At 41.2% G+C, this 26,975-nt stretch overlaps 1 protein-coding gene across 1 annotated transcript in view; it reads left to right on the top strand.

Moving 5' to 3' along the window:
• The first annotated feature begins 4,244 nt into the window (after window positions 1-4,244).
• Window positions 4,245-26,975, top strand: part of Ino80 (INO80 complex ATPase subunit) — a 96,686-nt gene continuing 73,955 nt past the window's right edge. Inside the window, exons 1-6 of the mRNA XM_032903970.1 lie at window positions 4,245-5,014; window positions 20,978-21,163; window positions 21,657-21,826; window positions 21,955-22,022; window positions 24,062-24,223; window positions 26,817-26,937. Coding sequence (XP_032759861.1) covers window positions 21,021-21,163; window positions 21,657-21,826; window positions 21,955-22,022; window positions 24,062-24,223; window positions 26,817-26,937 — 664 coding nt within the window. The 5' untranslated portion in view covers window positions 4,245-5,014; window positions 20,978-21,020. The remainder of the gene's footprint in view (window positions 5,015-20,977; window positions 21,164-21,656; window positions 21,827-21,954; window positions 22,023-24,061; window positions 24,224-26,816; window positions 26,938-26,975) is intronic.

The raw sequence follows: 26,975 nt of genomic DNA, 5'->3' as shown, positions 1-26,975 counted from the left end.
CCTCCCCAAGAGCCTTTTTTTTCTTTTAAAGGGATGCGTTATGTCTCATATAATATACTAACGTGTTCTGAAAGGGTGGTTAAGGGAATGTAAGGCACCAGGAGAACAATGGGCAGGAATCCTTCAATATTTTCCTAGTCCCAATGCAAACCATTTTAGATAATTTAGTATTTGCAGTAGAAAGAAGAGGATGGTATCTCAAGAACTGCTTGATCTTCTAACTTTTAAATTAAGAGATTTGCCGGAAATGACTACATTCTTTTACCAGTATCCTGAGGTTAGGTATTTCACAGCCTTCCTTTAGAATTACCCAAGCAGTCACTGCAGTGTGTTTCCTGCCTTGTGGCTGCTTTATGACCTCTCTTACCTGGTCTAGGTTTTCTCCTAGTCCTCTAAAAGACTGGAGCTTTTCTGTAGCAGGGAACATCTGTAGGGCACAGGCAGGTTCAGGTCAGACTCCTACCCTTAGTCAGCCTGGTAAAAAAGTTACCTACTACTGTCTTATGAGCATGTCAAGTAGAGGAACTGGGCATTCAGGCATATAAAAACAGTTATGCTTAAAGTGTGTATCACCAAGGCTGCATCTCAAACCCTACAGAAGGCCAGGGTAAGGTGTTTTCCAAATCCCTCATAGTTTTATTACTAACATGTTTGAATGCATATGTGTACATGTCACAGTACATATGGGGAGGTCAGAGGACAACTTCCAGGAGTCTGTTCTCTTCTTCCACCACACATCCTGGGGATTCACCTTAGGTTGTCAGGCTTGCAGGACAAGAATTTTTTCCACTGAAACATCTCTCACTTTTTTTTTTTTTTTAAACATCAGTAGATGGGTGTTTAGGAAAGTTCACATATTCATGAGAAAAGTAATTTGTTCCTTACTGTTATTTGTACCATAAACCAATGTGGGGGATATGGAGGTCATTTAAAAGATATATACTTTTTTTTTTTTTTTCAGAGCTGGGGACCGAACCCGGGGCCTTGCGCTTGCTAGGCAAGCGCTCTACCACTGAGCTAAATCTCAACCCCCCCTTTTTTTTAAAATCCAGGCTCTCACTATATAGCCCTAACTGGTCTGGAACACTGAAAGTCTGCTTCTGCCTTCTGAGTGCTAGAATTAAATGCATGCTACATGTATTTGCGTGTATACGAATGTCTAAGACGGTGTTAAATACCCTGGAGCTGGTTTGTTTTGAGTTGCCCAATACTGGTGCTAAGAACCAATACTGGTGCTAGGAACCAAGTTCCAGTCCTAAAAGCAACAAGCAGTCCTGACCATTGAGTCATCTTTCTAGCCCCAATTTAACAATTTCAAATTGTTGTTTTATAGAAGGAGGAGCTTGTGAATTTCCAGCATAAAAGAAAACCAGATAGCCCATACTTTTATTTGGAGGCAGAGGCAAGAGGATTGTGTGACCATATGTGATCTGTCCATTGTGAGGGTGTGCCTCAGGGGGGGAGCACATGCTCAGGGCCTTGGATTTGATCCCTAGCATTACCCTGCCAAAATATAATAACAACAATAACATGGCAAAATAACACAGGCTTCTTGGAGGTCTTCTTGTCTTCTCTCTTGATGGGCACGTGAGATCTAAGAGAACTGTTGGGTTTTTTCATTCTTCATTAGAAATTCCACCTTCTGAGTCTGATTCGAACAGTAGAGTTTTAACCTTGTTTTCCCAATTCTTTTATTAGATTCTTCAGCTTGACATTTTGTTTGTATAGTGTGTTGTGTACACACTGACGTGCTAGCGGTGTGAATCATGTGGCGTCTATCAGCCTGCACTTTATCAGAATGAGACAGGGCTTCTTACTGAATGAATGGGAAGCTTTTGCCTCACTGGCTGACCAGTGAGCTCCTGGGATGTGCCTGTCTGTCCCCCAGTGCGAGGATTACAGACATGTACAGCTGTATGGGGCTTTATTTTTTCATGTGGGTGCTAGGGATTTGAATGTATGGCCTCCTGTGTGCAGAGCAAGTGCTCTTACCCATGGAGCAGTCTCCCCTACCCTTGGCAATCTAACTCAGTAACCTTCTCCCTTACAGTCCTGCACTGACTTCTTAAAGGGGGCTGATCACTGCCTCCATCCTTTGGGTTCTTCTAACCCTTTGTTTCCACTCTAGGCTTTTAGGAATGCTCTTGTAAGCTGGGCCCATCACTTTATTTACCTCAGCTGTTTGGAATCCTGTGCTTGATTTCTGTCACAGTAAACTTGTTTTGTTAAAAGTCATTTCTACTAAGCACCATGAAAACAATGTTTAAAAATTGTATCACTGTTTGCATGTATGCATGTATATGTACATGTATGTCTAATCTCGGGATGCCAGAAAATTCCCCAGAACAGGAATTATTAGAGGACTGTGACCCACCACGTGGGTGCTATGAACCAAAGCCAGGTCCTCTTCAAGACCAGCAAATGCTCTCTTAGTGATGAGCCATCTCCTTATTCCATAAAATATTCTTTTTTTTTTTTTTTTTTTTTTTTTCGGAGCTGGGGCCCGAACCCGGGGCCTTGCGCTTGCTGGGGAAGGGCTTTCCCACGGCTCTAAATCCCCCCCCCAAAATTCTCTTAAAATACCAACCACCATTTGTAGTTTTCTGTTTACAATTAGGAACACATTGACTGATAAAACTTGTTTATTGTCTTATGTGTGTGTAAGATTCTCACCATTGGCATCTAGATACCACCAGTACATCTGATAATTTGCCAAAATATTTTGAAGGGTCAACTAGAGATTTTTGATTAGCCTACAATGTTTTGTCAAGAGTCTGCAATTTAGCAGCTCCCACCCCTTCCTTTAAGTCCCATGAGGAAGTTATCTTCTGTACTTTTCAAGGATCAATCCATAGCCGCCATACAGGATGTACTGTAGGGGCAGATCCATTTGCCTCGAGCAGGATTCACTGGACACTAGATGGAGCCCTTGGGTTTCAGCTCTCAGCAGTGTTCAGGAGTGCCAGAATACCAGCCCAAATGAGGCGCTAGGAGCCGAAATGGAGGCAAATACATTTTTCATCTGGGATGAATTATCTTGATACAGCTAGTACTGTTACAATTAAATTGATCAGAAGTACAAAAGAGAGAACACATCCATGTAACTCGGTTTTGTTTTTTCCCTTCATGAGCATTGGTGGCACCTTGCCCAACTAGGCACCTGATATGTGGGGAAGAACATCCGAACAATTCTCTAACCCGTTCTCCCTGCAGCTGAGCTTGTGATGAGGGGGCCACTTTTGAGCATTTGCAGTTCTTTCCCAGTAAGACATGCGGCTTTTCTACCTCTCAAAACAAAAATTTCTGTATCAGTAACGAGCAGGCTATTTTGGCAAAATAACGTAAGACTTCTTGGAGGTCTTCTCTTTTTTAAAAACGGGCTTGCTTTGACTTGCAGAATTATTTTTGTAATTAAAAATATATACATTGAGATATATATATATATATATATATATATATATATATATATCACAGAGGACATATATGGTAGCCAGAGGACAATAAGCAGGGGTCAGCTCTCTACTTGTACCATGTGGGTGTTCAGGTCAGGTTGTCAGAATTGGTAACAAGCGCCTCTATCTGCTGAGCTGTCTCGCCAGACCTTCCTATTAAATAAGTGTTACTGTTAAACTTTGTAAAAATTTAAGGTCTTGTTTATGGACTTTTTTCCCTTCCTGAACTTAAGGCATATCGAGGCCAAGAGACATTTAAAAAAAAATTAAAAAGCATTTTTTTTCTATTGTCTAGTCTTTAAATAGTTCAGTTCCAAAAGATGCAACTTGGACCCAATTGGGAGTTGCTCAAGGCACAGTACAGACAAAACAGGTATTAAGCCAACAGGTGATTTTTGCAGAAGACGAAAGGGTGAAGTCTAACAATTCCTTACAGTCTTGGAAACCAGTGGATTAAGTACAGAAGATGGCATGATGGTGCACACGTAACCTCAGTACTAGGGAGGCTGAGGCAGGAGACTTTCCCTGAGCTGGACGCTTGCATGAGCTAGAAAGACTGAGTCCACAAACAAACTCCGATAAAATAACAAAACAACCCCGCCCCGCCCCCCGCCCCGCCCAATCCTGCGGTTGCTCAAGTGTAGGCAGGGCAACTCACCCCACTGGCTAAAAGGAAAGTGCATGGAAAGTAAAATCTTGCGCAGAAGGTGGACAGCGTCGTCAGGAAGACGACTAGGAGACGTCTCCAAGTTGGCATGTACAAGAACTTGCTCCTGCCCAAACTGGTTTCAGGGTAGGCCCCACTACCTGGAGAAAACTTCCAGAGGGAATGCCAGGTAGCCCCTCCCACCGGCAAGATCAAAATTATTCCCAGGATCTTGGGCGGTTTCCATTGACGTTACTTCCGGAAAAAGTAACCTTTCTTAGGCGGTTGCAGGGCCGCTGAGCTCTCGCGACATTTCCTCCCGCGAGATCTGCTTGCTCACTCCAGCGATGACATCCTCCTCCTCCCCGTCGCCTTTCGGCAATCTTCGCCAGTCCCAGCCCCGACCAATCTGCACTCAGATAGTATAGATGAGGGTCTCCCCCAGAACCCCGGTCCGCGCGGGGCGTCAGGCGGCTGCGGCGGGGTACAAGCTGCACGGGGCCGACCGTAGCGGCACTGTCGGTGGACACGGGCTAGCGACTAGCAGTGAGCGTGGGCGGGGCGGGGGTAAGCCAGCCGAGTACCTGCTCGATTGTTCTGGCCTGGCTATGGCGCCTCTCCTCCCCCCCGCCATGGCTCCCCGTGTCCCTGCTCCGCTCCTCTCAGTGAGTGAAAGTGGCCGCCGCCGCCGCCGGCCCAGCGCCCGCAGCCGCCTCAGCGCCGCCGCCATCTTGGGGTCCCAGGAGCCGCCGAGGGAGCGAGCTAGGAGCGTTCCCGTCCAACGCAGTCACCGTCCCTCGGCCTCAGAGAGCGAACCGCGGCTCCACAGTCGGCGGGGCGACCCCCCCCTCCGGACCCCGCCCGCACCCCGCCCCCCCTCCGCCGCCGCCGCGGCGGCGGGGCCCCTCGGCCCGAGGTGAGGTTGAGTAGACGTGGGCGGGTGGACGGAGGGGGTGTAGTGTAGGCCCCTATGCGCCCCTCTCTGTGGGCGACGACTGGGCCGCTTCTTAAAGGGGCCGTCGCCCCCGGCCCTTGGATTTGTTGGGGTTAGTAGAGAGGATGGGTGTGGACACTCCCCATAGGGTTGGGACCTCAGAGACCTGGGCCTCGGCTTTTCTGTCGTACCTCTGGAGCTCTGGGGTTATGGGTGACCTCAGTTACCCGAGGAAGCCCGTGGAGCACCCACACGTGGGGAGTGTTAGACCAGGTGCACGTGGGACCCGGTGGGGCGGTGTCGGTCTAACACGTGTGTGGGTTTGGAAGTGGGGAGGGGCAGGGCGGAGGCTTGTTGGGCTGGACCAGGAACCGGGTGAGGGTTCTGCCTGTCAATTTAAACGAACGAGATCTATGGACTTGATAGAGTATCAGTTTATGGAGAGCGAGCCACGATACGGGTGAAATGATGCAAGTTGCTAGTTGGTGTTAGATGGGGACAGGCTGACACGTGCACAGACTTAGGAATGAGTCTGTGACACCCCTTCGCAGTGCATCTAAGCGAGTGTCATCTTACTTTGACAATTCCTTCTTGAGCTTACTGATGAAAAGTACTACTTCCGTAATCACGGAGGATGGAAGCCCCCTACAGTTTAGAAGTTGGATATTGCCGAAGAAGGCATTTAACTATTTTAGTTAAGAAGCAACTGTGCTCAGGACTCTTTGATTTACATTCTTGTACTTCTTAGGAATCGGGAAGGAATTTGGAGGTTCAACTCCTTAAGACATCGCTGGTGATCAGCTTAGTTTTCCCAGTTACTGATACATGATTTACATTCCTCATTTTCACTGTGGCTTATTGATGCTTCCTTCCGGTCTTGTCTGTCTGTCTGTCTCTGTCTCTCTCTCTCTGTCTCTCTCTCTCTCTCTCTCTCTCTCTCTCTCTCTCTCTCTCTTTCTTTCTTTCTTTTTTTCTTTCTTTCTTTCTTTCTTTTCTTTCTTTCTTTCTTTCTTCTTTTTCCTGTTTGTTTTTTGTTTTTGGCCTGGAAGGCCAAGAACTTGATATCCTCCTGCCTCAGCCTCCATGGTGCTGAGATTCTAAGTGTGCACTTCCATCGCTGGCTTTTTCTCCAAAGGAGTAACATCTTTATCAGATATGATTGCAGCTCAGGTGAATCAGGCACAATTCAGAACATTTCAGTATATGCAGAGTTGCACAACTATCACCACCATTTAACAGTGACTTTAAAAGAAGGTATCACTGCTTTCCCTCTTTCCACAGCACTTGGTAACAATCTATTTTAGATTTTTTTTTTTTTAAATGAGACAGGGTCTCATGATTCAGCTCTAGCTGTCCTACAGCTCACTAAGTATGTAGACCAGGCTGTCCTAAGCTGCCTAAGCCCCCTGAGTGCTGGGGCTAAAGGTGTGCAACAGTATGCACAGCAGACGCTGTGCTTGACGTTTCCATCTTTTAAAGGTTTATTTTATGTACATGAGCACACTGTTGCTATCTTCAGACACACCAGAAGAGGGCATCGGGTGGTTGTGAGCAACTAAGTGGTTGCTGGGAATTGAACTCAGGACCTCTGGAAGAGCAGTCAGTGCTCTTAACAATGAGCCATCTCTCCAGCCCCCTTGACATTTCAATTTTACATAAAGGGATGCTAAAATATGTACCCACGTTTCACTAGCTGCTTAAATGTAACATGTTCACGGTTCATATATGGTACAGCATGTAAACTTTGCTGTTACCTTTTTTTTAAGATTTATTTTATTCATATGTGTGTGAGCCTGAGTGTATGATGTACCCATGTGTATATGGGAGCCAGTGCAGGCCAGTTAGGAGAAAGCATCAGTTTTCCTCCAACTGGAGTTAAAGGTGGTTGTGAGCCACCATGTGGGTGCTCTTATGTGAGAGCAACAAGCACTCTTAATGCTGAAATGTCTCAGCCCCCATTCTGGTGCTTTGAGTCAGGGTCTCACTACATAGCCCAGGGTAGTTTTGAACTCAATCCTCTTGCCTCTGCCTCCTTATAAAGGTATGGGCTACCTGGTTTTATTTTATGCTAGAAATTCAGAAGCTCACTCTTCCTATAAAATAACAATTTGAGATTGTTAAATTGGTGTTTCTTGGCATTGGCTTCTGCATCTTTGTACTTAACCAAGTTTGGGCTAAAACCTTCAAAATTTTTCAAAAAGCAGAACTTGAATTTGCTTCGGACCTAGCACTCTGATGAACAGGCTTATGAAGTGGTTCGTAGCCATACTTTGTTGTGGGCTACCTCACCCGCTCACAAATCCTATTTTCCCTCAGACTTGTCTGATCTCTGTTCACTTTGCATTGACTCTTCTGTGCTCTGTCCTTGGGTCTGTGGTGGTTATGATTGTTCTGAGCAGAAACAGTTTTTTTCCATTACTATTCCCTAAACAACTATTTATATCATGCTTATCTAAGTGTCACATTTAAACATAACCTAACGGTGACTTAAAGTATGTGGAGCTATGTCAGACAGTTCCTCATTTGGCTTCTCTCAGTTGTGGTGTAGGAGAGCAGCACTGGAACCAGCTTCCAGGGTACTGAATAATCACTTTGTACTCATGAGTTGCATTTTGGAATTACATACAGGACCATGTCTTTGCCACATCGCCCAGGAGTGTAATAGTTTCTATACCTATGTATTCATATAAGCCCACTGTATAATGTTTACATGACAACAGAAGTAGCTCAAGGTCATATTTCTCAGAGTGTGTCTTTGTCAGTAAATGATGCATGTGTGTGCCTGGTAAAATCTGCATACATATCTTTTTTGAGGGGGACAGGGGTAGAGCAAGGTCACATAATGTAGCCCAAGGTGGCTTGGAAGTTACTGTGTGAACCATGGCATCCTCAGATTTTCAGCAGTCCCAGCTGTGAGCCACCTTGCCTGGTATCTGTCTATATTCTAAAATGAATTTTGTTTTTAAGGGATTAAACTTCATTGTTTTAGTTTACTGTGCTCTTTCCTCTGTAGCAGTGCTTCTCAAACTTGCTAATGCTTCAACCGGTTAATAGGGTTCTTTATGTAGAAGTGACTCCAATCATAAAAGTTAGTTTCATTGCTACTTCATAACTGTAGTTTTGCTACTATTATGAATTGTAATTTAGGTTTTTTTGTCCCCCCGGAGCTGGGGACCGAACCCAGGGCTTTGCGCTTGCTAGGCAAGTGCTCTACCACTGAACTAAATCCCCAACCCCATGAATTGTAATTTAAATATCTGTGTTTTCTGATGGCTTTAGGCAACCCCTATGAAAGGATCTTTTGTCCCAAAGAACTATTGCTCTACATCTGGAGAAGAATTCAAATCAAGTTTTTTATATTTTTTCATACACACACACAAAGACACGTGCGTGTGCACACCTACACACTGACACATATACTTACTTTTATTTAGTATGTGTATTTATGTGTACATGCTATATCACTTGTGTGGAAGTCAAGGACAGTTTGTACAACTTATGGGAGTCATTTTTTTTTTTTTCTACCATGTGGGTTCCTGAGGTCAAACTCAGGTCATCCAACTTAGAGGCAAGTGTCTTTGCCTCTTTAACAACATCTTTCCAGTTCTCAAAACAGTTTTGAACATAGGTGTGTGGGTTTTTGTTTTGTTTTTTTTTTTTTGTTTGTTTTTTGTTTTTTTTGATAGGGAATGTGACTAAAAAAAAAATTCTCTGAATAGACTGGGGTGTGCCTCAGTGGTAGAGTACACTGGTAGTACATGCCTATAATTTGAATACATAGTACACTGTAGCTGTCTTCAGACACACCAGAAGAGGGCATCAGATCTCATTACAGATGGTTGTAAGCCACCATATGGTTGCTGAGAGTTGAACTCAGGACCTCTGGAAGAGCAGTCAGTGCTCTTCACCCCCGAGCTATCTCTCCCACCCCTAAGAGATGCTAACATTCAGAAGATGAGATGAAGCATCACTATGAAGATCCTATTAAGAGCCAGTTAGTGTTGGGGATGTAGTTTGAAAAGGTGCTGGCCTGTTATGCACAAAGCCCTTAGTTTGACCCCCAGCAAATATACTAGGCATGGAACCATTCCCGTAAGGATCCTACAAAGCTAGCTTGGGTTACTTCAGACATCTCTAGGTAGATTAAGTAAATGAGCTGGGCTCAGATCTCTGAGTTTGAGGCCAGCCTGGTCTATAGAGTAAGTTCCAGGACAGCCAGGGCTTTGAAGAGAAACTGTCTTGAAAAAAAATTTAAATAAATGAGTAAATATATTTAGTGATATTTAAATATTAATAGATGTATATATAATTTTATTTAATAAGTAAATAAACTAGTTAGCAAGGCAAATGCCTTATCTTTTGAATTTTCACTAAATTTGGTTGGTATTTATCCCAATTTTACAGATGACAAAATAATATTCAGTAAAACCAGATGGCCAGTAAGTGGCAGTGTTCTCTCTTTTAATTTCCCAGAAATATTTTAAAGAACATATTTGTTTTTTTTTGAGTAAAATCTCTTGTAACCCAGGCTGTTAGTGGAGACTAACTTGAATTTTTGGTTTTATGCCACCATCTCCAAAGAGCTAGGATTACAGACATACGCCACTAGACCCAGTCTATATGGTGATGGGGTTAAAACCATCAGGGCCATGAGCAGTCTACCAATGAAACTATATTGCCAACCCCAAAGCCAGTATCATCATAACTGTACTTCCAGGTTTCCCCTAAACTGTCACCAGCTCTTTCTATAGGAATTCAGGTTCATTTTCCTTTGAACATGTCCTAATAGTCAACAGTCCTAATTTTGTTATGGAAACCACTGGTGCTTCTCTAATGATACCTTCGATATTGTCCAGGACTCTGTAGCTTCTTCCTCTTTCCCTTCTTCCTTCTGTCTCACTCTCTTCATTCCACCTGCTCTGACAGTACTTAGGATTCAACCTCGGTTCCATGTATGGGAGGCAAGGGGTCGAATCACTAAGTTACGGTTTCAACTCTAGGGGAGGGCAAGGGTTATTAAGGTTCTGAATTTGGGTGGGAACAATTTATATCTTAACATGTAAGTGAATAAGCATTTTCTTCAATTTTAATGTAGGCAGCACACTGTAGGGTTTATTGGCTGTATTACCTCTACTTGTTTGTTAATAAACTCAGTGATAAAAAGCTAATTTTTTAAATCATAAGAATTTTTAAGTATATGTTATATTTTATACATTTAAAAGTCTTTTTCTGAGCCAGATGTGGTGGTGTAAGCCTTTGGTCCTAGCACCTGAAAGGCAGAGGCAGGCAGATCTCTGAGTCTGAGGCCAACTTGGTCTATAAAGTGAATTCTAGGACAGCCAGGGATACACAGAGAAACCCTGCCTTGAAAAATCAAAACAAACAAAAAAATATATTCTATGTTCAGTCATACAGTTCTTGCCTATTGTACACAAGGAACTGAATTTGATCTGCAGCACTGAGAACTGACGTCTGTTATTCTGAGAAGTGGTTAACACAACAGGTTTTATTAGACTGCAAAGGGTGTCAGGGCACATAAACACATAAATGTAAGAACCATGCTCTGAAACCCATCTGCAGATCCCAGTCCTTGTTAGTTATGTATGTATAAAAGCATGCCATACAGTTCACTCTTTTTCCTCTAGTCTATTAAAATATGGATCACATTCAATGTTTTCATATCAGACTTCTCAATTTATTTTCTATTATTTTTATCTTTTGGCTGACCTTATACAGGAGGCAGTCTTTATATAGCATCATGGTTCTTCATGGTTGATTTTTTTTTTTCCCCCTAAGAAAATCTGTATCATGATGAGCAGTTGAATCTTGAGTTTATACAGCTGAATTTTTAACTTGATGGGTGTTACCAAAAGGGTCACATTGAATGGCTCCTCCTTAACATGTTGATTAGCATATTTGCCTAGAAGGCTGGACACTGGTATTCAGTTCCCCAACAGTGAGATTGTATGGTTTTGCAGGGTATTGTGGTGTACACCTACAACCTTAAGTTGGAGGTAGAAGCAGGAGGATCACTGTAATTTTGAAGCCAGTTTAATCTAATAGGGTCCATGTTAGCCAAAGGATACACTGAAAAAGCAGCCACCATCCTCAAAGCAAACTAAAAAGCAATGAAAATCTTATGGAAAATGTTAGGTTTCTTTATAAAATACATTTCTGTAAACTGGATATGGTGGCATTCAGCTATAATCCTAGCTCTGGCAAGTGGAGACAGGAGAACCAGGAATTCAAGGTCATCTTCTACTGAGAGCCAGTAATAGTTTAGAGAGAACCTGGTAGGATAGTATTTAGGGTCCAGTGATACACCTCAGTTGGTAGAGTGCTTATCTACCAAATATCAAGTCTTGGATTTGACCCATATTAACACACAAAATGGAAGTGGTGGCACACACCTTTAATCCCAGCAGTCAGGAGATAGCAGCAGGTAGACCAAAAGTTCAAGGTCACTGAGTTCAGTGCCCCAAATTAGAAGACGTGGGTTTAATAGCTGGGTGTGGCAGTGAGTGCCTGTAATTTCCAGCTCCTGGGAAGCTGAGGCTGGAAGATTGCTTAGAGTTGGAGGCCAGCTTGGATTAGAAATGAGTTCAAGGTTAGGTAGGGATGCCAAGTGAAGCCTGTTTTAAGAACCATTGTTTGGGACTGGCGAGGTGGCTCTGCGATTAAGAGCGCTTGCTGTACTAGTAAAGCAAAAGATAATCTCAGGTTCAGATCTCTACATCCACATGGCAGCTCACAACTGTCCCTAATGCTAGCTTCAGGGGATCCGATGCCCTCTTCTGGTCTCCACAGACACTAGGCATTCACACATAAGATTACACAGAACAAAACAATCCCAGAAAACTGCAAGATTGGTCCCTGTACTTGGGTGGTGTAGGAGGCTCCTCAGTTTATGGTTACCATTTTAGCTGCATGTTTTCATTTTGATGGCTTGCTTGGATTCAGATTGCTGAGGCCTTTTAAATAAAGGTATTAAAGAGTCAGCTTGGTGCTGGAGAGATGACTCAGTGGTTAAGAGCATTGGCTCCTCTTCCAGAGGTCCCAAGGTCCAATTTCTAGCAACCACACAGCAGCTCACAACTGTATATAAGTCCAAGATCTGACACCCTCATCTAGACATGCATGCAGGCAAAAACACCAATGCATTAAAAAACCACAAAAACAAACCATAAACAGCTCTTTTAAAAAAGTCAGCCTGACTCTTCAGTGTGCAAGTGTTACATAAGGGTTATCCTGAAAGGGGCCTGTGGCAGCTGTGGCGATGCACCAATGCACCTTACTGCTTAAAAGGCAGCTGGAAGATTACATATAAGATTGATGTTTTGTTGTCATAGAATTAAAATCACTTTGTAGCCTGTGTGAGTTGGAGTCTGAGCTTCCCATATCTGCCTCATGAGTTCTACTTGGGATTATAAATTAAGCAGCCATTATTAAAGTTTGAGTTTAGATCTAATCTGTAAAATAGAAGTTACAATTTCTACAACTGAAATTAAATCATGTGTTGAGTACTGAGCACATCAGTGAATATTAGTCATCTTCATTTAGGAGCTAAGCACAGCAATGGCTGTAACACTCAATTTGCTCCACATGAGGGAGCTATTGCTTATGTGGTGATGTGTAGAACATGGATTTTCTGTCTCCGGTTTGTATGCATCTTTACAAGTCATGCTGCAAAAGCTCTGCACTTGTGATGGTGCGGCCTGATCTCAGCACAGGGGAAGCAGAGGCAGGTGGATCTCTGAGTTCAAGGCCAGCCTGGTGTACAGAGAGAATGCAGCAGTTACATCATGAGACCCTGTCTCAAACAAACCAACCATCAGAAATGCTGCTAGGAATATTCTTTTATCCTGTGAAAGAACAAGTGATGGAGCTGAAGAGATGGCTCCGCAGTTGAGGACTCTGGTTCAAATCCCAGCCTTCACACGACAGATCACAACTCCTGTTCTAGGGGATCCAATACCCTCATACAGACATACTTGCAGGTAAAACACCAATGTACGTAAACAAGTGAGTTACTCCAGTTTTGCATGTGGTGGCTATTCTTTTCCGAAGTTAGTTGCTGAGTAAAATAAAATGTGGAAATAGAAAAATAAAGAGTAAACATCTATAGGATCAAACAGTATACGAGTGGTGACCACTGTATCCTATCCCACGAATGTCATTCAGATATGTTGTCAGAAAGGCTGATGGAAAGTGGAAAGTCATTCCAAAGATCATGAAAAGCATAGTTCGGCCCGACCAGACAGCTTGCAAGTCCAAGTCTGCAAGAGTGTGTGCTGTGTGTTCTATCAGCATGACTTAGATCCCCAAACCTGCAGTGGAAGGAGAGAACCAACTCCCATGTGCATACTCAGTAAATAAAGTTTAAGGGGAAAAAATTAAAATTGTAAGATGTATGTGTAGGTCTGGAAGTGCAGCTCAGTAGCTCTTGCTTCAGTCTGTAGTATGCCCGAACCAAAACACACTCACAGCAAAAACCTTTTTTTTTTTTTAATCTTTTTTTTGAGACACGCTTTCTATATAACCCTGGCTGTCCTGGAACTTGCTTTGTAGACCAGGCTGGCCTTGAACTTGGAGATCCTCTGCCTCTGCCTCCGCCTCCTGAGTGCCAGAATTAGAGCCATGAACCACCACCGCCCAGCTGTGTGACTTTGACAAGGCACCTTTCTTTGGGCATCTCGAATGTTAACTGAAAAGCTGGACCAAATCTAATTCTACCACCTCCTGGTTTCCTATCATTTTTTTAGAGAAGGTCCTTTGTAGCTTAGGCTGGTCTTGAATTTGTTATGTAGCAGAGGATGACCTTGAATTTTATATACTTCTACCTCTAATGCAGTGATTACAGATATGAGCCACTATTCCTGGTTTTACCCCTAAACTTTTCTATGGTTTCCTGTGTTTATATTTCAAACAACAACCAAAAACCCCAAACAGATTGAGCATAAAGGGAGGTTTTAGGAAATGATGAAGGCAATGGTAGGATTTTCATATAAAGATGAAGAAATGTGACTCCTATGGTGTGGTAGAATATTTAGCTACTATGTGTGAGGCTTTGAATTCTATCTTCAAATTGAAATAGGATATTAATTGTAAATTTGGTAAAAACAAATCTTGGAGAATTAAAATTGCTTGAAAGATGAACGCTTGATAGCCTTCAGTGGTAGCTGTGGCTGGAGAGTTGGGGTAATGGGTGAAGGCTTGAGTCCAAGTTGATCCTCTCCCTGCATCCACATGGTGGAAGGAGAAAATCAATACTGTTAGTTACCCTCTGGCCTTCATACTCATGCCATGAGCATATGAGCATGTTTACACACATACACTCTAATGAAATAGTCAGCATATAAAATAAAGAGCAGGTAGTTCTTTACATTTACTAGAACAGAAGGTAGTTTAGGCTTAAGAATAGGTCATATAATTTAAGGATTATAAAATCACAGATGTGTGATCCAATCCTAGTTCAGATCTGGCCAGTAAACTATGACATTTTATATTTACTGGTTTGTGAACACATAGTCAATTTACCCAGCATTTACTGTCTGCTCATTAGTGCCTTTGGCTCTTCCCAGCAGCAGTTTCTTGAGCACTGCCATACTGAAGGGACATTGGTAATCTGTGGCTGTTAGTCTAGTTGTATACCTAAGCTTCTAGAGGCTGGGGTGACAAGCATGAGCCACTGTGCCCTGTAAATATGTGCAAATTAAGTAAAAAATCACTTTATGAAGTCTAAGGTTCCCAGGAAGGATTGTAGACTGATGAGAGCCTAAATATATGGACGTATCTTAGTAAAAGAAGAGAGAGATGGATGGCTCCATGGGTAAAGTCTTTGGTCGTGATGACCCAAGTTTGGACCTCTACCACTTTAGTTTAAAAGTTAAAAAAAAAATGGGTCTAGAGGAGTCCACTTGAGTCCCAGTGCTGGAGGTTGATGCAGCCCAATTCCTGAGACTTGCTGGTCCACTAGTATTGTAGAAATATTTAATCAGGGGTTTCTACCCTGCCTAAGAACCTTTAGTTTCGAGATAAATAACACAAAGCCTTTATATACATCTTTACTACCCTCTAAGCTGTTAGTATCTACTTCCCTAACAATAACCCTGTTATAATTGTCCATGTTCTGCCTGGGCTGCTCCTACTCCATTTGGCCAGCCTTCAAAGCCATGTTTTTTCTCTCGTGTTCTTGGTCTCCTGCCCCAGATCTCCAGCCTAGGAACCAAAACTCTACTTATTTCTCTTCTGTCTAGTGTAGGCATCTTTATTCACCAATCAGGGATAACTTGGGGGACAAGGATACATGACATCTCTTCAGCTAAGTGTCCCCAGTCAACCAGGGCCAGTATTTAGCATTATAATGCATGCAACCGACCAAATCTCAAAACAGTTTTAAATTCAGGAGCAAGGTTTGCATCACAAAGGCTCATGGGCCTATCCCTTCTGATACTGCATTCTGCATTACAATACACAGCTACAGACCAAGCTCCACACTCTAAGCTACTAAATGGCAAATTCCAGGTTTAGTGAGAACTCCAGTCTCAACAATAAGATGGAGAGGCTTTTGAGATGGCTCCATTGATAGAAACACTTGCCAAACAAACTGTCAATGTAACTTTGATTCCTAAACCTGTGAAGCACTGATGTTCACATACCCATCGCAGACACATCTCACACTCACATTATGCACAAACTTAGCCGTACAAAGGAATAAAGATGGAGTGATAGAGGAACACACTCCACCTCTGCACATGTGTACATACGAATTTTTAACCTTGAAAAGGAATGAAATCTGAGACAAATGAGTGTATATATAAACCCGATACTCATAAACATGTTTTACTATGCCCTGGTTTATTTTTGTATTTGTGCACACATATGTGCCACAGTGTGTATGTGTGTGTGTGTGTGTGTGTGTGTGTGTGTGAGGGGGGACATTAGAGGACAACTTCAGGAGTTCTTTCCTTTCACTCTGGATTCTTAACATTGAACTAAGGCTGTTAGATTTGACAGCAGATGCCTTTACCCACTAAGCCACCTGGCTGGCTCCCAGGGCACTCACAGTTGATAAGGTTGTATTTCTTAGGGCTGCAGGTCGCATGCATACTACAGTTAGACAATTAACTGAATGAGTAATTGGACACAGGCTGTACACTGTTGAAATGGAAATCATTTCCCCCCCAAGACATGGTTTTTCTGTGTAGCTCTGGATGTTCTGGAACTCAGTCTGTAGGTCAGGCTCACCTTGAACTCAGAGATCCATTTATCCCTGTCTCCCAAGTGCTGGGATTAAAGGTGTGTGTGCTATCATGCCCAACTTTGCAGTAGGAATATATAGGCAAGCAAGGAAAGAGGGTTATTTTAGCATGAACTTGCTTAGCTTAATACAGATTACTATACTTAGAGTGTTGAGATACATGCCATGTTTAATATGGACATATATAACACATCCATGCTGTATTAGTAAGTTACATAATGACATACCTAGTGCCTAGATCTTTTTTTGTTTTCTTTTCTTTTTAAAATTTTTTTAAGATTTTAAAATTTGTTTATGTATATGAGTGCTCAATTTGCATGTATGCCTACATGACAGAAAAGGGCATCTGATCCCATTACAGATGGTCGTGAGCCACTGTGGAGTTGCTGGGAATTGAACTCAAGACCTTTGGAAAAACAGTCAGTGCTCTTAACCACTGAGCCATCTCTCCAGCTTTCTTTGGTTTTTTAAGATAGCATTTTTCTGTGTAGCCCTGACTGCCCTGGAACTCACTTTGTAGACCAGACTGACCTCTAACTCAAGAGATGCAACTTCCTCTGACTCCCAAGTGCTGGAATTAAAGTTGTACACTATTACTACCCAGTTAGTGCCTAGATGTTTTATCTTCAATAAAAGGAAAAAGAGCTGTGTTGTGGTTCTAAGGAGAATGTGAGAATGGCCCCTATAGCTTCGTATATTTCAATGTTTGGTTCCCAGCTGGAGGATTGTAAAGAAAGGATTAAGAGGTGTGACCTTGTTTTTGGTGGATTTGTATCACTGGTTGGGTGCTTGAGGCCTCAAAACCCCCATGAGGTCCAGTTTCAATCTCTTTCTGCTTCTGCCTCTGTATCAGGATACAGGCTCTCAGCTGCTGGTCTAGCATTATGCCCTCCTGTTTTCCTCCGTGCTCCTTGCCATGATGATCATGAACTAACTCTCTGCAATTGTAAGCAAGTCACCATTTAAATGCTTTTCTTTATATGTCGCCTCGGTCATTTGTGGTTGTTTGTTTGCAATAGAACAGTAACTAAAGCTGCTTGAAGAAATAACTGGGCTGGAGAGATGGCTCAGTGTTTACTGCTCTTCCAGAGGTCCTGAGTTCAAATTCCGGCAACCCCGTGGTGGCTCACAACCATCTATAATGAGATCTGATGCCTTCTTCTGGTGTGTCTGAAAACAGCTACAGTGTGCTTATATATAATAAATAAATCTTTTTTTTTTTTTAAAGAAATGACCAATTATAGAATTGATGCAGGAAATCTATATGATACAGAATGGAGATCCATAGATAAGGAATGGTAGCTGTTAACAGCAACAGTTGTTCCGGCTTTGCTATTGGGTTTCCCGTTTCCCATTGGTGTGCTCCTTTGATGTGCCTGTCCATTTGGATTTGTTGCTGCTGTCCTGGTTTGGTTTAGTTTTCTTTCTTTTTTTTTTATTTTATGTATGTAAGTATACTGTACCCTGGAACTTGTTCTGTAGATCAGACTGGCCTCAAAATCTCAGAGATCTACCTGCCTCTAGAAGTGCTGGATTAAAGGTGTGTGCCATCACGCCCTGGTTTTTTTTTTTATAGTGACATTCTTTAAATTCTTTTTTTTTTTTTTTTTTTAAGATTTATTTATTATATATGAGTACACTGTAGCTGTCTTCAGACACACCAGAAGAGGGCATCAGATCTCATTACAGATGGTTGTGAGCCACCATATGGTTGCTGGGATTTGAACTCAGGATCTCCGGAAGAGTAGTTGGTGCTCTTAACCGCTGAGCCATCTCTCCAGCCCTCTTTAAATTCTTTTAAAAAAACTTTACTATCTTATGCATATGGTTGTTATGTCTGCATGTACATCTGCTCACCAGAAGAGAGCATCAGATCTTCTAGTGGATGTGTGTTACCGTTTACTTGCTGGGAATTTTACACAGGTCCTCTGGAAGAGCAGCCAGTGCTCTTAACCACTGAGCCATCTCTCCAGACCCCAAGTTTGTTTGTTTGTTTGTTTGTTTGTTTATGTGTGTCTATTTGCAAGCGTGTGTTTGTGTGCACCCACTCCATAGCACAGCTATGGAGGACAGAAGACAACTTGTGGAAATGGGATTTTTTTCTTCCACCATGTATATTCTTGGAATTGAACTCAGATTGTCAGATTGGCGGGCACATGATCTTATCTGCTGAGCCATCTGACCAGCCCTGTTTGGTGTTTTTTGTAATATGTTCCCATGTGCCCTAAGCTGGCCTTGAACTCACTGTGTTGCTGAGTATAACCTTGGACTTCTGATCCTTCTTGCTGTACTTTGCTGGTTCTGGGATTACAGGCTTATGGTACAGTCTGTGTAGTTAGTGCTAGGGCTTGAACAGGGTTATGCATGTGTGACAACTAGGGATTGAACAGGACTGTGCATACATGACAATTAGGGATTGAACAGGACTGTGCATGCATGACAAGCACTGTTGCACCTGAGCTGCATCTCCAGCTGAGATGCTGCAGTTTTCAGTGTTTTTCCTTTTAGGCATGCCTGATTTTCAAGCCTGTTTTGGAGATTATCTCCATTCAAAAGTACTTGGAAAAGTTAGACCATGTATAGACTTTTTTCTTGTTACCTACTTCCTAATACAGTGCAAATATTTGTGTAGCATTTGCAGTGTATTAAATAAAAGAAACTGAGAGGTCCACAGTAAATTGGATATATGAGGGTTATAAGCAGATCATGTGCCATTTTAATGTGAATGCATCTATTGCTATGGGTCTTGCCATGATTCTAAAATCAATGTCGTGTGTAAACTTAGGAATGACTCTATATTTCATTTGAGAAATAGTATGCAGGTTTCATTAAGGGAGAAAGGAAAGATTAAGAAAATAGATGATCACATATACTGATAGAGTGACAATATAGTTTTTCTTTATCACTGTGGAAAGGACAACCTTTTTTAGCTAGGAGTTCTGCACTTTTAAAATGTAGGCATTACATTTTTATCTTAGGAACATTGTGTAAGGTGGAGTACACTGGAGTAAGATGGAGGCTTATGGCTTGTTAAATTGCTAAACTGTTTCCCTATTTCAGAGAACCCTTAGGGCAAGGTTCTCAACCTTTGAGGAGGTTAGGAAGTTGCCAGCTCAGTGCAGCTGCCACTCTTTCATAGTGATTGCCTAAGATCATCAGAAAACTTAGATATTATTACATTATGATTTGTAATTGTATGACTATAGCAAAATTACAGCTATGAAGTAGCAATGAAAATAATTCTGTGATTGAGGTCACTACAACAGGTGGAAATGTATTGCAGGGTTGCACCATTGGAAGGTTGAGAACCACTGCCTTAGGATTAAGGCTTAGACTAAGCAGAATGTTTCTTACCCATGTGGTTGAGTCCTCTACCTACTTTTGCTCTTTGAAGGCAAGCCAGTTTTTCTCCTTGCATTTGCTCCTTAGTTTGGTGTTGATACATAGTTATCTCTTCCTAATCAAGAGCTTCATGATTATTTACCAGGATAAAGTGACCAAATAATTTAGAGCTCAAACCTAGATGTGAAGGGAGAAGGCATAAAATATCCTAGTGGAGACTGGTCAGCCTAATGATGGTACTTCCTGGTTTTGCCATTTGTAGCAGAGGTTGGTGGTAAAGAATTAGGACTTTAAAGTTTCTGATGCTGGGTATCCAGCCTTGGGCCTCTCACAGGCTAGGAAGGCTCTGCAACTTTGAACTAGTAACAGACTTATAATATAAAAATTCTCACACTAGTAGATATTTTTTCTAAGTGTGTGTATATGTGCAAGAGCACCTAAGTAGACTAAACATGGGCATCAGGCTATTATGAGGAGCTGACATACAGTCAGAGTATAACCAGGATTATATAGAGCCTCTGAGCAGGCCAGTCAGTGGTGAATTGCTTTGTCAATGTAGTAATTTCCATCCTTAGAAATGGTAGTGTAGGGGTTGGGGATTTAGCTCAGTGGTAGAACGCTTGCCTAGCAAACGCAAGGCCCTGGGTTCAGTCCCCAGCTCCGGAAAAAAAAAAAAAAAAGAAAGAAAAAAAAGAAATGGCAGTGTAAGTCAATATAAACTTTGAAGTAGTATACTTCACTTAAAGATTGGAATGAGTCTTACAGGACTTTAAAAGGAGATATTTCTCCTTGGAGTCTTTCCACTCTGGGGAAGTTTATACTTTTCCTTAATCTATGATCCCCCTGCTTTAAAAAAACAAAACAAACAAACAAACCACCAAAACTTTAATTCCAGTTCTGAGGAGAGATTTTATAGAATACTTTGATAATATATATGTTCTTCTGGTAAGTAGGATACTTTAACCATATGAATGAATATAAATATAAAATGAAGGCGATGTTGAAAACAAGTACTGCTCTGCTCAGGGCATACGGGTCAGCACGTCATTTCGCTAATTGTAATTCATTCTTGGAATTAGTGGAGGAGAAACAGGAAGTGAGTATAAAATCTCAGGGTTGTTTGAAACAGTGCTTCATAAATTGTATTGCTGTTGATGATAGTGTTTCCAAAATTTGCCCTTGCATTAGAAGGCAGTGTCTAATGAATTTTCTGTGGTCTGTTGTTGTCTCAGTGTCTTGAGTTTGAGAGAGCCTGATTCCCGCTTGTACTGAAGGCAAGTATGCAGGAGAAGGGGAACAGGAATAACCTTGGATTTTTTTTTTGACTTATCTCCTTTCTGCAGCTGTGCAGTTGGAGGTCCTCGTGCATGAAGACAGATTTGTTCTATGGCCTCGGAGTTGGGTGCCGGGGACGATGGCAGCTGCACTGAGCTGGCAAAGCCCCTTTATCTTCAGTACCTGGAGAGGGCCTTGCGGTTGGACCATTTTCTGCGACAGACATCAGCCATCTTCAACAGGAATATTTCTAGGTGTGTTATTTTATCTCTGACAATATTTTATTACATTTCTGATTCCTGTCTTTAGGATTTAAGGTTAAACTTTGTCCTCCCTCTCTTTTTCTTTTCTTTACTTTTTACTTTCTTTTCCTTTCCTTTTCTTTGCTTTCTTTCTTTCTTTCTTTTTTTTTTTTTTTTTTTTTTTTTTTTAAGTCATGGTCTCATTATGTAGCCCAGAGACTGGCCTAGAACTCACAGATCTCCTGCCTCTACCCCTGGAGCACTGACTTTAAAGGTTTAAAGGTATGTGTGCCATCTTGCTGACTACTTAGATTATGTACACACATATATGTATATATATTTGAGAGGGAGTCTCATGTAGCCCATAATGGTCTCAACTGATCCTGAACTCCTGATCCTCCTGTCTTCACCAAGTACTAGGTCTATAGGCATCACATTTGGCTCAAAATATGTTTTGTTGTCTAGCCTTTAATTACATAGGGACTTACTATTCTTCCATTTATAGTGATGACAGTGAAGATGGACTGGATGACAATAATCCCTTATTGCCCGAGTCTGGGGATCCCTTAATACAAGTAAAAGAAGAACCACCAAATTCATTGCTTGGCGAAACTTCTGGAGCAAGCAGTTCTGGGTTGTTGAACCCATATTCACTGAACGGAGTTCTGCAGTCAGGTCAGTGTGGAGTGGGAGCCCTCTGCAGCTGCATTTCTCTTGGGGGCAGTCAGCGTTTCATTTTTTTTTTTTTTGTTTTGTTTTTTGTTTTTGTTTTTTTTTTTTACTCTTTATGTTTCTTTATCCAGAATCAAAATCTGACAAGGGGAATTTATATAACTTCTCTAAGTTGAAGAAAAGCAGAAAGTGGCTAAAGGTAAGAGATAAGACAGAACATTTCCAGTCCAAATAACCTACTAAGATTATAATTAGAAGGAAAGTTATCGGACTATTCTGAATATTAACAGTTTTCTAGAAATAGTTATTTTATACTGGAATTTGTTTTTTGAAGAGAATTCAACAAAGTAATTTTTAGTAGACTTTTCACTAATAGGAGACATTGAGAAAAGAGGAGAAATTGATTGGATAAGATTCTCTCTTCATTGGCTTACCTTGTAATCAGGAATGTTAATTTAGTTTTCATGAATTTTTGAGTACTTCATTGAACAAATGCTTAGAATGCATCCATGTGCCGTGTACTATTATCGTAGGGAGACAAGGTTGCGCTGTATCATATTCTAAATGAGGGAGGTAGTAAGTAAGAGTATAAACAAGTAAATACAATTTCAAGATAGCATTTCTACAGATTTCTAAATGGTCAGAACGAACCATTTAAATGTCAAAGGTAAGAGCCTTTAAGCATATGAAACATATACAGGAATTATTAAAAAGGCAAATTGGTGTGTTTGGAGAGAAGAGGCTAGTGTGGCTGGTGCACAGTGACTCGGTGGCAGAGGTAAGATTAGAACCTGATCTGTAGGCCTGCATGCTGTTGTGTGTCCCATTGTTAGGGACACAGTTACTCAGGTCACAGTTATATGCAGGTAGAGTGGTGTAGCATTTATATTTACACTGTTACTGTGAATGACCAAATTAAATAGAGGGTGGTTTTTCTTCTATTAAAAAGATTTTTCTACTTAGTATGTGCAAACATTTAATTAAAAAAACAAAACAAAACAAATGATTTACAACTTACTTTTGCTATAAGCTCAAAATGCCATAGATCCTTTACTATTACTACCATGTTCTTTAGAACTCATGGGTTTAAAGTCTAACTTGCTTTCTTTCCAAAAGATTTTAGGAAGTTAGACCTACAGAAACCTTTATATTTAGTTTCACATTTTAAAATACTGAGATATGGCTCTGGAGAGGTGGTTCAGAACACTAGTTGATTTTGCTGAGGACCTGGGTTCTGTTCTCAGCACATACATGGTGTCTCACAACTATCCATAACTAAAGTCTGATACCTTCTGACAACTGCAGGTACTGAACACGCACAGAGTTCATATAGCTGCATGCTGGCAGACCAGATACATATAAAACAAGTGGATCTAAAAATAAAAATAAAAATTGAGATATAGTCAGGTGGCAGTGGCACATGCCTTTACTCCCAGCAGTTGGGAGGCAGAGGCAGGAGGCTTTCTGTGAGTTGAAGGCCAGCCTGGTCTACAGAGTGAGTGAGTTCCAGAACAGCCAGGGCTACACAGGAAAAACCTGTTTCAGAGGAAAAAAATGAGATATAAGTCACTGACTGTAACATGTAAGCTTTAAAACTGTGTAACTTCGTAGCTTTTAATATGCTCACAGCCTTCTGGGAATTACTATTGTCTAATTTCAGAACATTTCATCATTTCATACAGAAGCCCTATGCTCATTAGCGGCCACTCCCATCCTGAGAGTCCTTCAGTCCCTGCTGACTGCTAATCTATTTTATCTCTTGATTTGCCCATTCTGGACATTTCATATAAATTAAATCATAGTAGTGGGCTTTTGTGGCTGGCTTTCTCACTTGGTATAATGCTTTGAGGTTTATTATGTGTGGTAATTGTTAGTACTTCTTTTTTCTTAGGGCCTAGTCATCTGAATGCACTGCATTTTATTTATCCATTCATGAACTACTGGATATTTGAGTTTTTTCCCTCCCCCTTTAGCCATCACACCTTGCTTTGTCCTTATTCCTTTATATGCTATATTCTTTTCCCTTATTGATATATTCTAATTTTTTTGTTTGCCTTCATATCCTTAACATTTAGGGTTTTTTTTTAAAGTTAAATTAATAAAGATTAGTGTAAGAATCAGAAATGACTATACCCTGGCTGTTTTGGCCATTTTTCTAGCATCTGGGAAAAAATAATTAGATTGTAAAAGAAATTGCTTCACAGCAAAAGTTATATTCCATTTTCACCCCTTTTCTAGAGCATTCTTTTAAGTGATGAGTCCAGTGAGGCAGATTCTCAGAGTGAAGACAATGATGATGAAGAAGAAGAACTCAGTCTCAGCAGAGAAGAACTTCACAACATGCTTCGATTACACAAATATAAGAAACTTCACCAAAATAAATATAGTAAAGATAAGGAGGTGAGAGTTTCAAGAGAACACTCACAACCACACTATTTAAACTTCTATCCAATAACTCTTGAGAGCTTTGTTGTGATAGGATTCACATACCCTAAATCCAGCTTTTGGAAGTAGGTGATTGAGTGTTTTCTGAGTATATTTGTAGTGTGTGTTTTCGTCATCACTGTCTCAGTTCTAGAACACTTTCCTCAGAAAGAAACCTTGATACCTTGGCTTCTGCCTCTCATTCTGTTCTTCTTCATGCCAGACACCCACTAGTCTCCCTTCTTTTTCGATACTAATTTTTATTTTATGTATCTATTTGAACCTTGGTATTGTACAGTAGGGTGACCTTGAACACTTGTTCTCCCATCTCCACCTTCCAAGTGCTGCCGTGCTGCTGCATTCAGCTCTGGTTGTTGGTTTTTGGATGGTGTTAGAGACGGAATGCAGAGCCTCATGCATGTGTGTTCTTGTAAATGTGTTCATTCTAGACATTCCATACAGATGGGATCAGATAACATGGTACTTTTTGTCCGGCTTCTCTCATGTAGTAACATGTACACTACATGTTTGTTCATGTTGTGCCCCATGTTACTACTTCATTCATTTTTATTGCCAAATACCTTTTATTTATAAACATTGTGTTTTTGTTTTTCAGTTGATGAACTGATTTCTCCCACTTTGGGAGAAACTTTCTATGTTATTATTAAGATTAGTATAGGTTTCTGTGTGGGTGGATGTTTGCATTTCTCCTGGTTGGTATACTTGGCTGGGAAGTTGCTGGGTCATGTGACACTATGCTTACCTTTGTGAGGCTGCCAGTATATATATCTTTACCAATACAATTACTTGTTCAAGTTTTCAGTTTGGGAAAAACTTTTCTTCATAGACCTGTAGTCCAGTGATGATAGGTTTAATGATAACCATTTGACCACTTGTTACTGAAACATTCTTATTCTTGCCAGAAATATAGCCTTTTGTACAAATGAGCTAACAATTTTCCAACAGTATTAAGGTTGAAAGTTCAGAGAACCTTGAGTAATACACATAAATGTACAGATCAGTGGAATATCTTAACAATTTTGATTCTCACAATGTTCTTGAAACCTGATGCCAAGGCATTCTGTATATTCACTCATTTTTCTTTTTTTGAGACATGTCTCGCTCTGTAGCCCAGGTGGGCCTTGAATTCATGGCAATCAGTCTGCCTTAGCCTTAATGTGTTGGGATCACAGGCATGATCAGCTTTGATTTTTTTTTTTTAATTGAGGTAAAACATATATGCTTGGGACTTTAAGTGTACAGCTTGATGCCTGCTCACTTAATTTTAATGCTAACCAGAGAGCTTTATATTAGTCTTCCATGTTACTCCATGTAATCTCAGAAAACAGTCCAACAGATTTTTAATTTACGTGGGAAATAAAATTAATGTGGATTAGAGAGTCAGGTGAAATGAAATGTTTTGACAGATTTACTACCAGTTGGATGAAAAAAATGAGATTTTTTTTTAATGTTAATTGCAAAATAATAGGTGCTATCCTTAATAATAAACTGTTGTTGAGAGAACTGTTGATGGGTGAAAATACTGAGATGACTGTTAGAAACTGTCTGAAGGCCTAAGACATGATGGCATCTGCATGTGTGAGACCAGCAAGTCTTCATAGTGAGTTTCAGGCCAGCCAAGGCTACATAATGGGACTTGTAAACTGAAACAGTTCAAACAGAACAAGAAAAACATTTGAAGCAAATAAAAGAGTAAAAGCCAAAGTAGCTAACATCAGGGACCTAATAAATCTGAAAACCTATTAGTGGTAGAAGTATGGTTTATTTCTTAATGATAAGCTCCTGTTGTATTTGTTTCACACTTGCTTGTTTAGTTTGTGTTTGGGCATGTGTCTGCCACAGCACATGTGTGGGTGCAGTGGATGTCAGGACAGCAGCTCTCAAGCATCTTTCACCCTGTGATTCCAGGGATTGAACTTGGGCTTTCAGGGTTGGTGTCAAATAGCTTTATCTGCTGGTGTCTTTCTAGGCTTTGATGAACTCCTAAAGAGAAACAACTCTTTACCTCTTGGTGGTGGTGGTGTCGTTACTGTGTTTTTGCTTTGGTTTCTGTTGTATTTAAGAGGTCTTATTTACCTCAGGCTGACTTAGAATTCCTTGCCTCCACTTTCTGAATGTTGAAATTACAACTTACAGGGAAGTCCTTTTGTAAGTAACTCATTTCACCCCAAAAGTGTATCTGCTGTGTAGTGGGACATATTTGCATTTCTAGTATTTGGAGTGTGGAGGCAGAAGTATCAGGAGTTCAAGTCAGCCTGGGCTACATGAACTTCTGTTGAAGAAGGTAGAAAAGAAAAGATGTGATAGGAATTCAGATTCCCGAAGGCCCTTACAGAGTTCTTTCCAACAGTCTGTCTTGTCCATAGCAGTTGAGTCTGTCTGGCTTCTGAGTTAAAGAAACTCTCTTTGATGTACTGATTTCTTACTGGTCTCTGTGGGAAACTGTGTAGGAGCTATGATTCCCTCTGGCTTAGCTTCTTTTAACTAAGATGACTTCAAGGCTGCGCTGTGGCGCAGGCAGACCCATCACAGTGTTTGCCTGCTTCAGTTGCAGCAGTACCAGTACTACAGTGCAGGCCTGCTCTCCACATGCGACCCTTTCTATGAGCAACAGCGCCACTTGCTTGGACCCAAAAAAAAGAAATTCAAGGAAGACAAGAAGCTTAAAGGTAAGTATATTTATTCTCTCTTAATTTCAGAATTGTGC

The sequence above is a fragment of the Rattus rattus genome, chromosome 5 (assembly GCF_011064425.1).
Source record: "Rattus rattus isolate New Zealand chromosome 5, Rrattus_CSIRO_v1, whole genome shotgun sequence".
Taxonomy (NCBI): Eukaryota; Metazoa; Chordata; class Mammalia; order Rodentia; family Muridae; genus Rattus; species Rattus rattus.
Note: the sequence above shows the minus strand (reverse complement) of the source record. Positions and strands in the feature narration are given on the sequence as shown.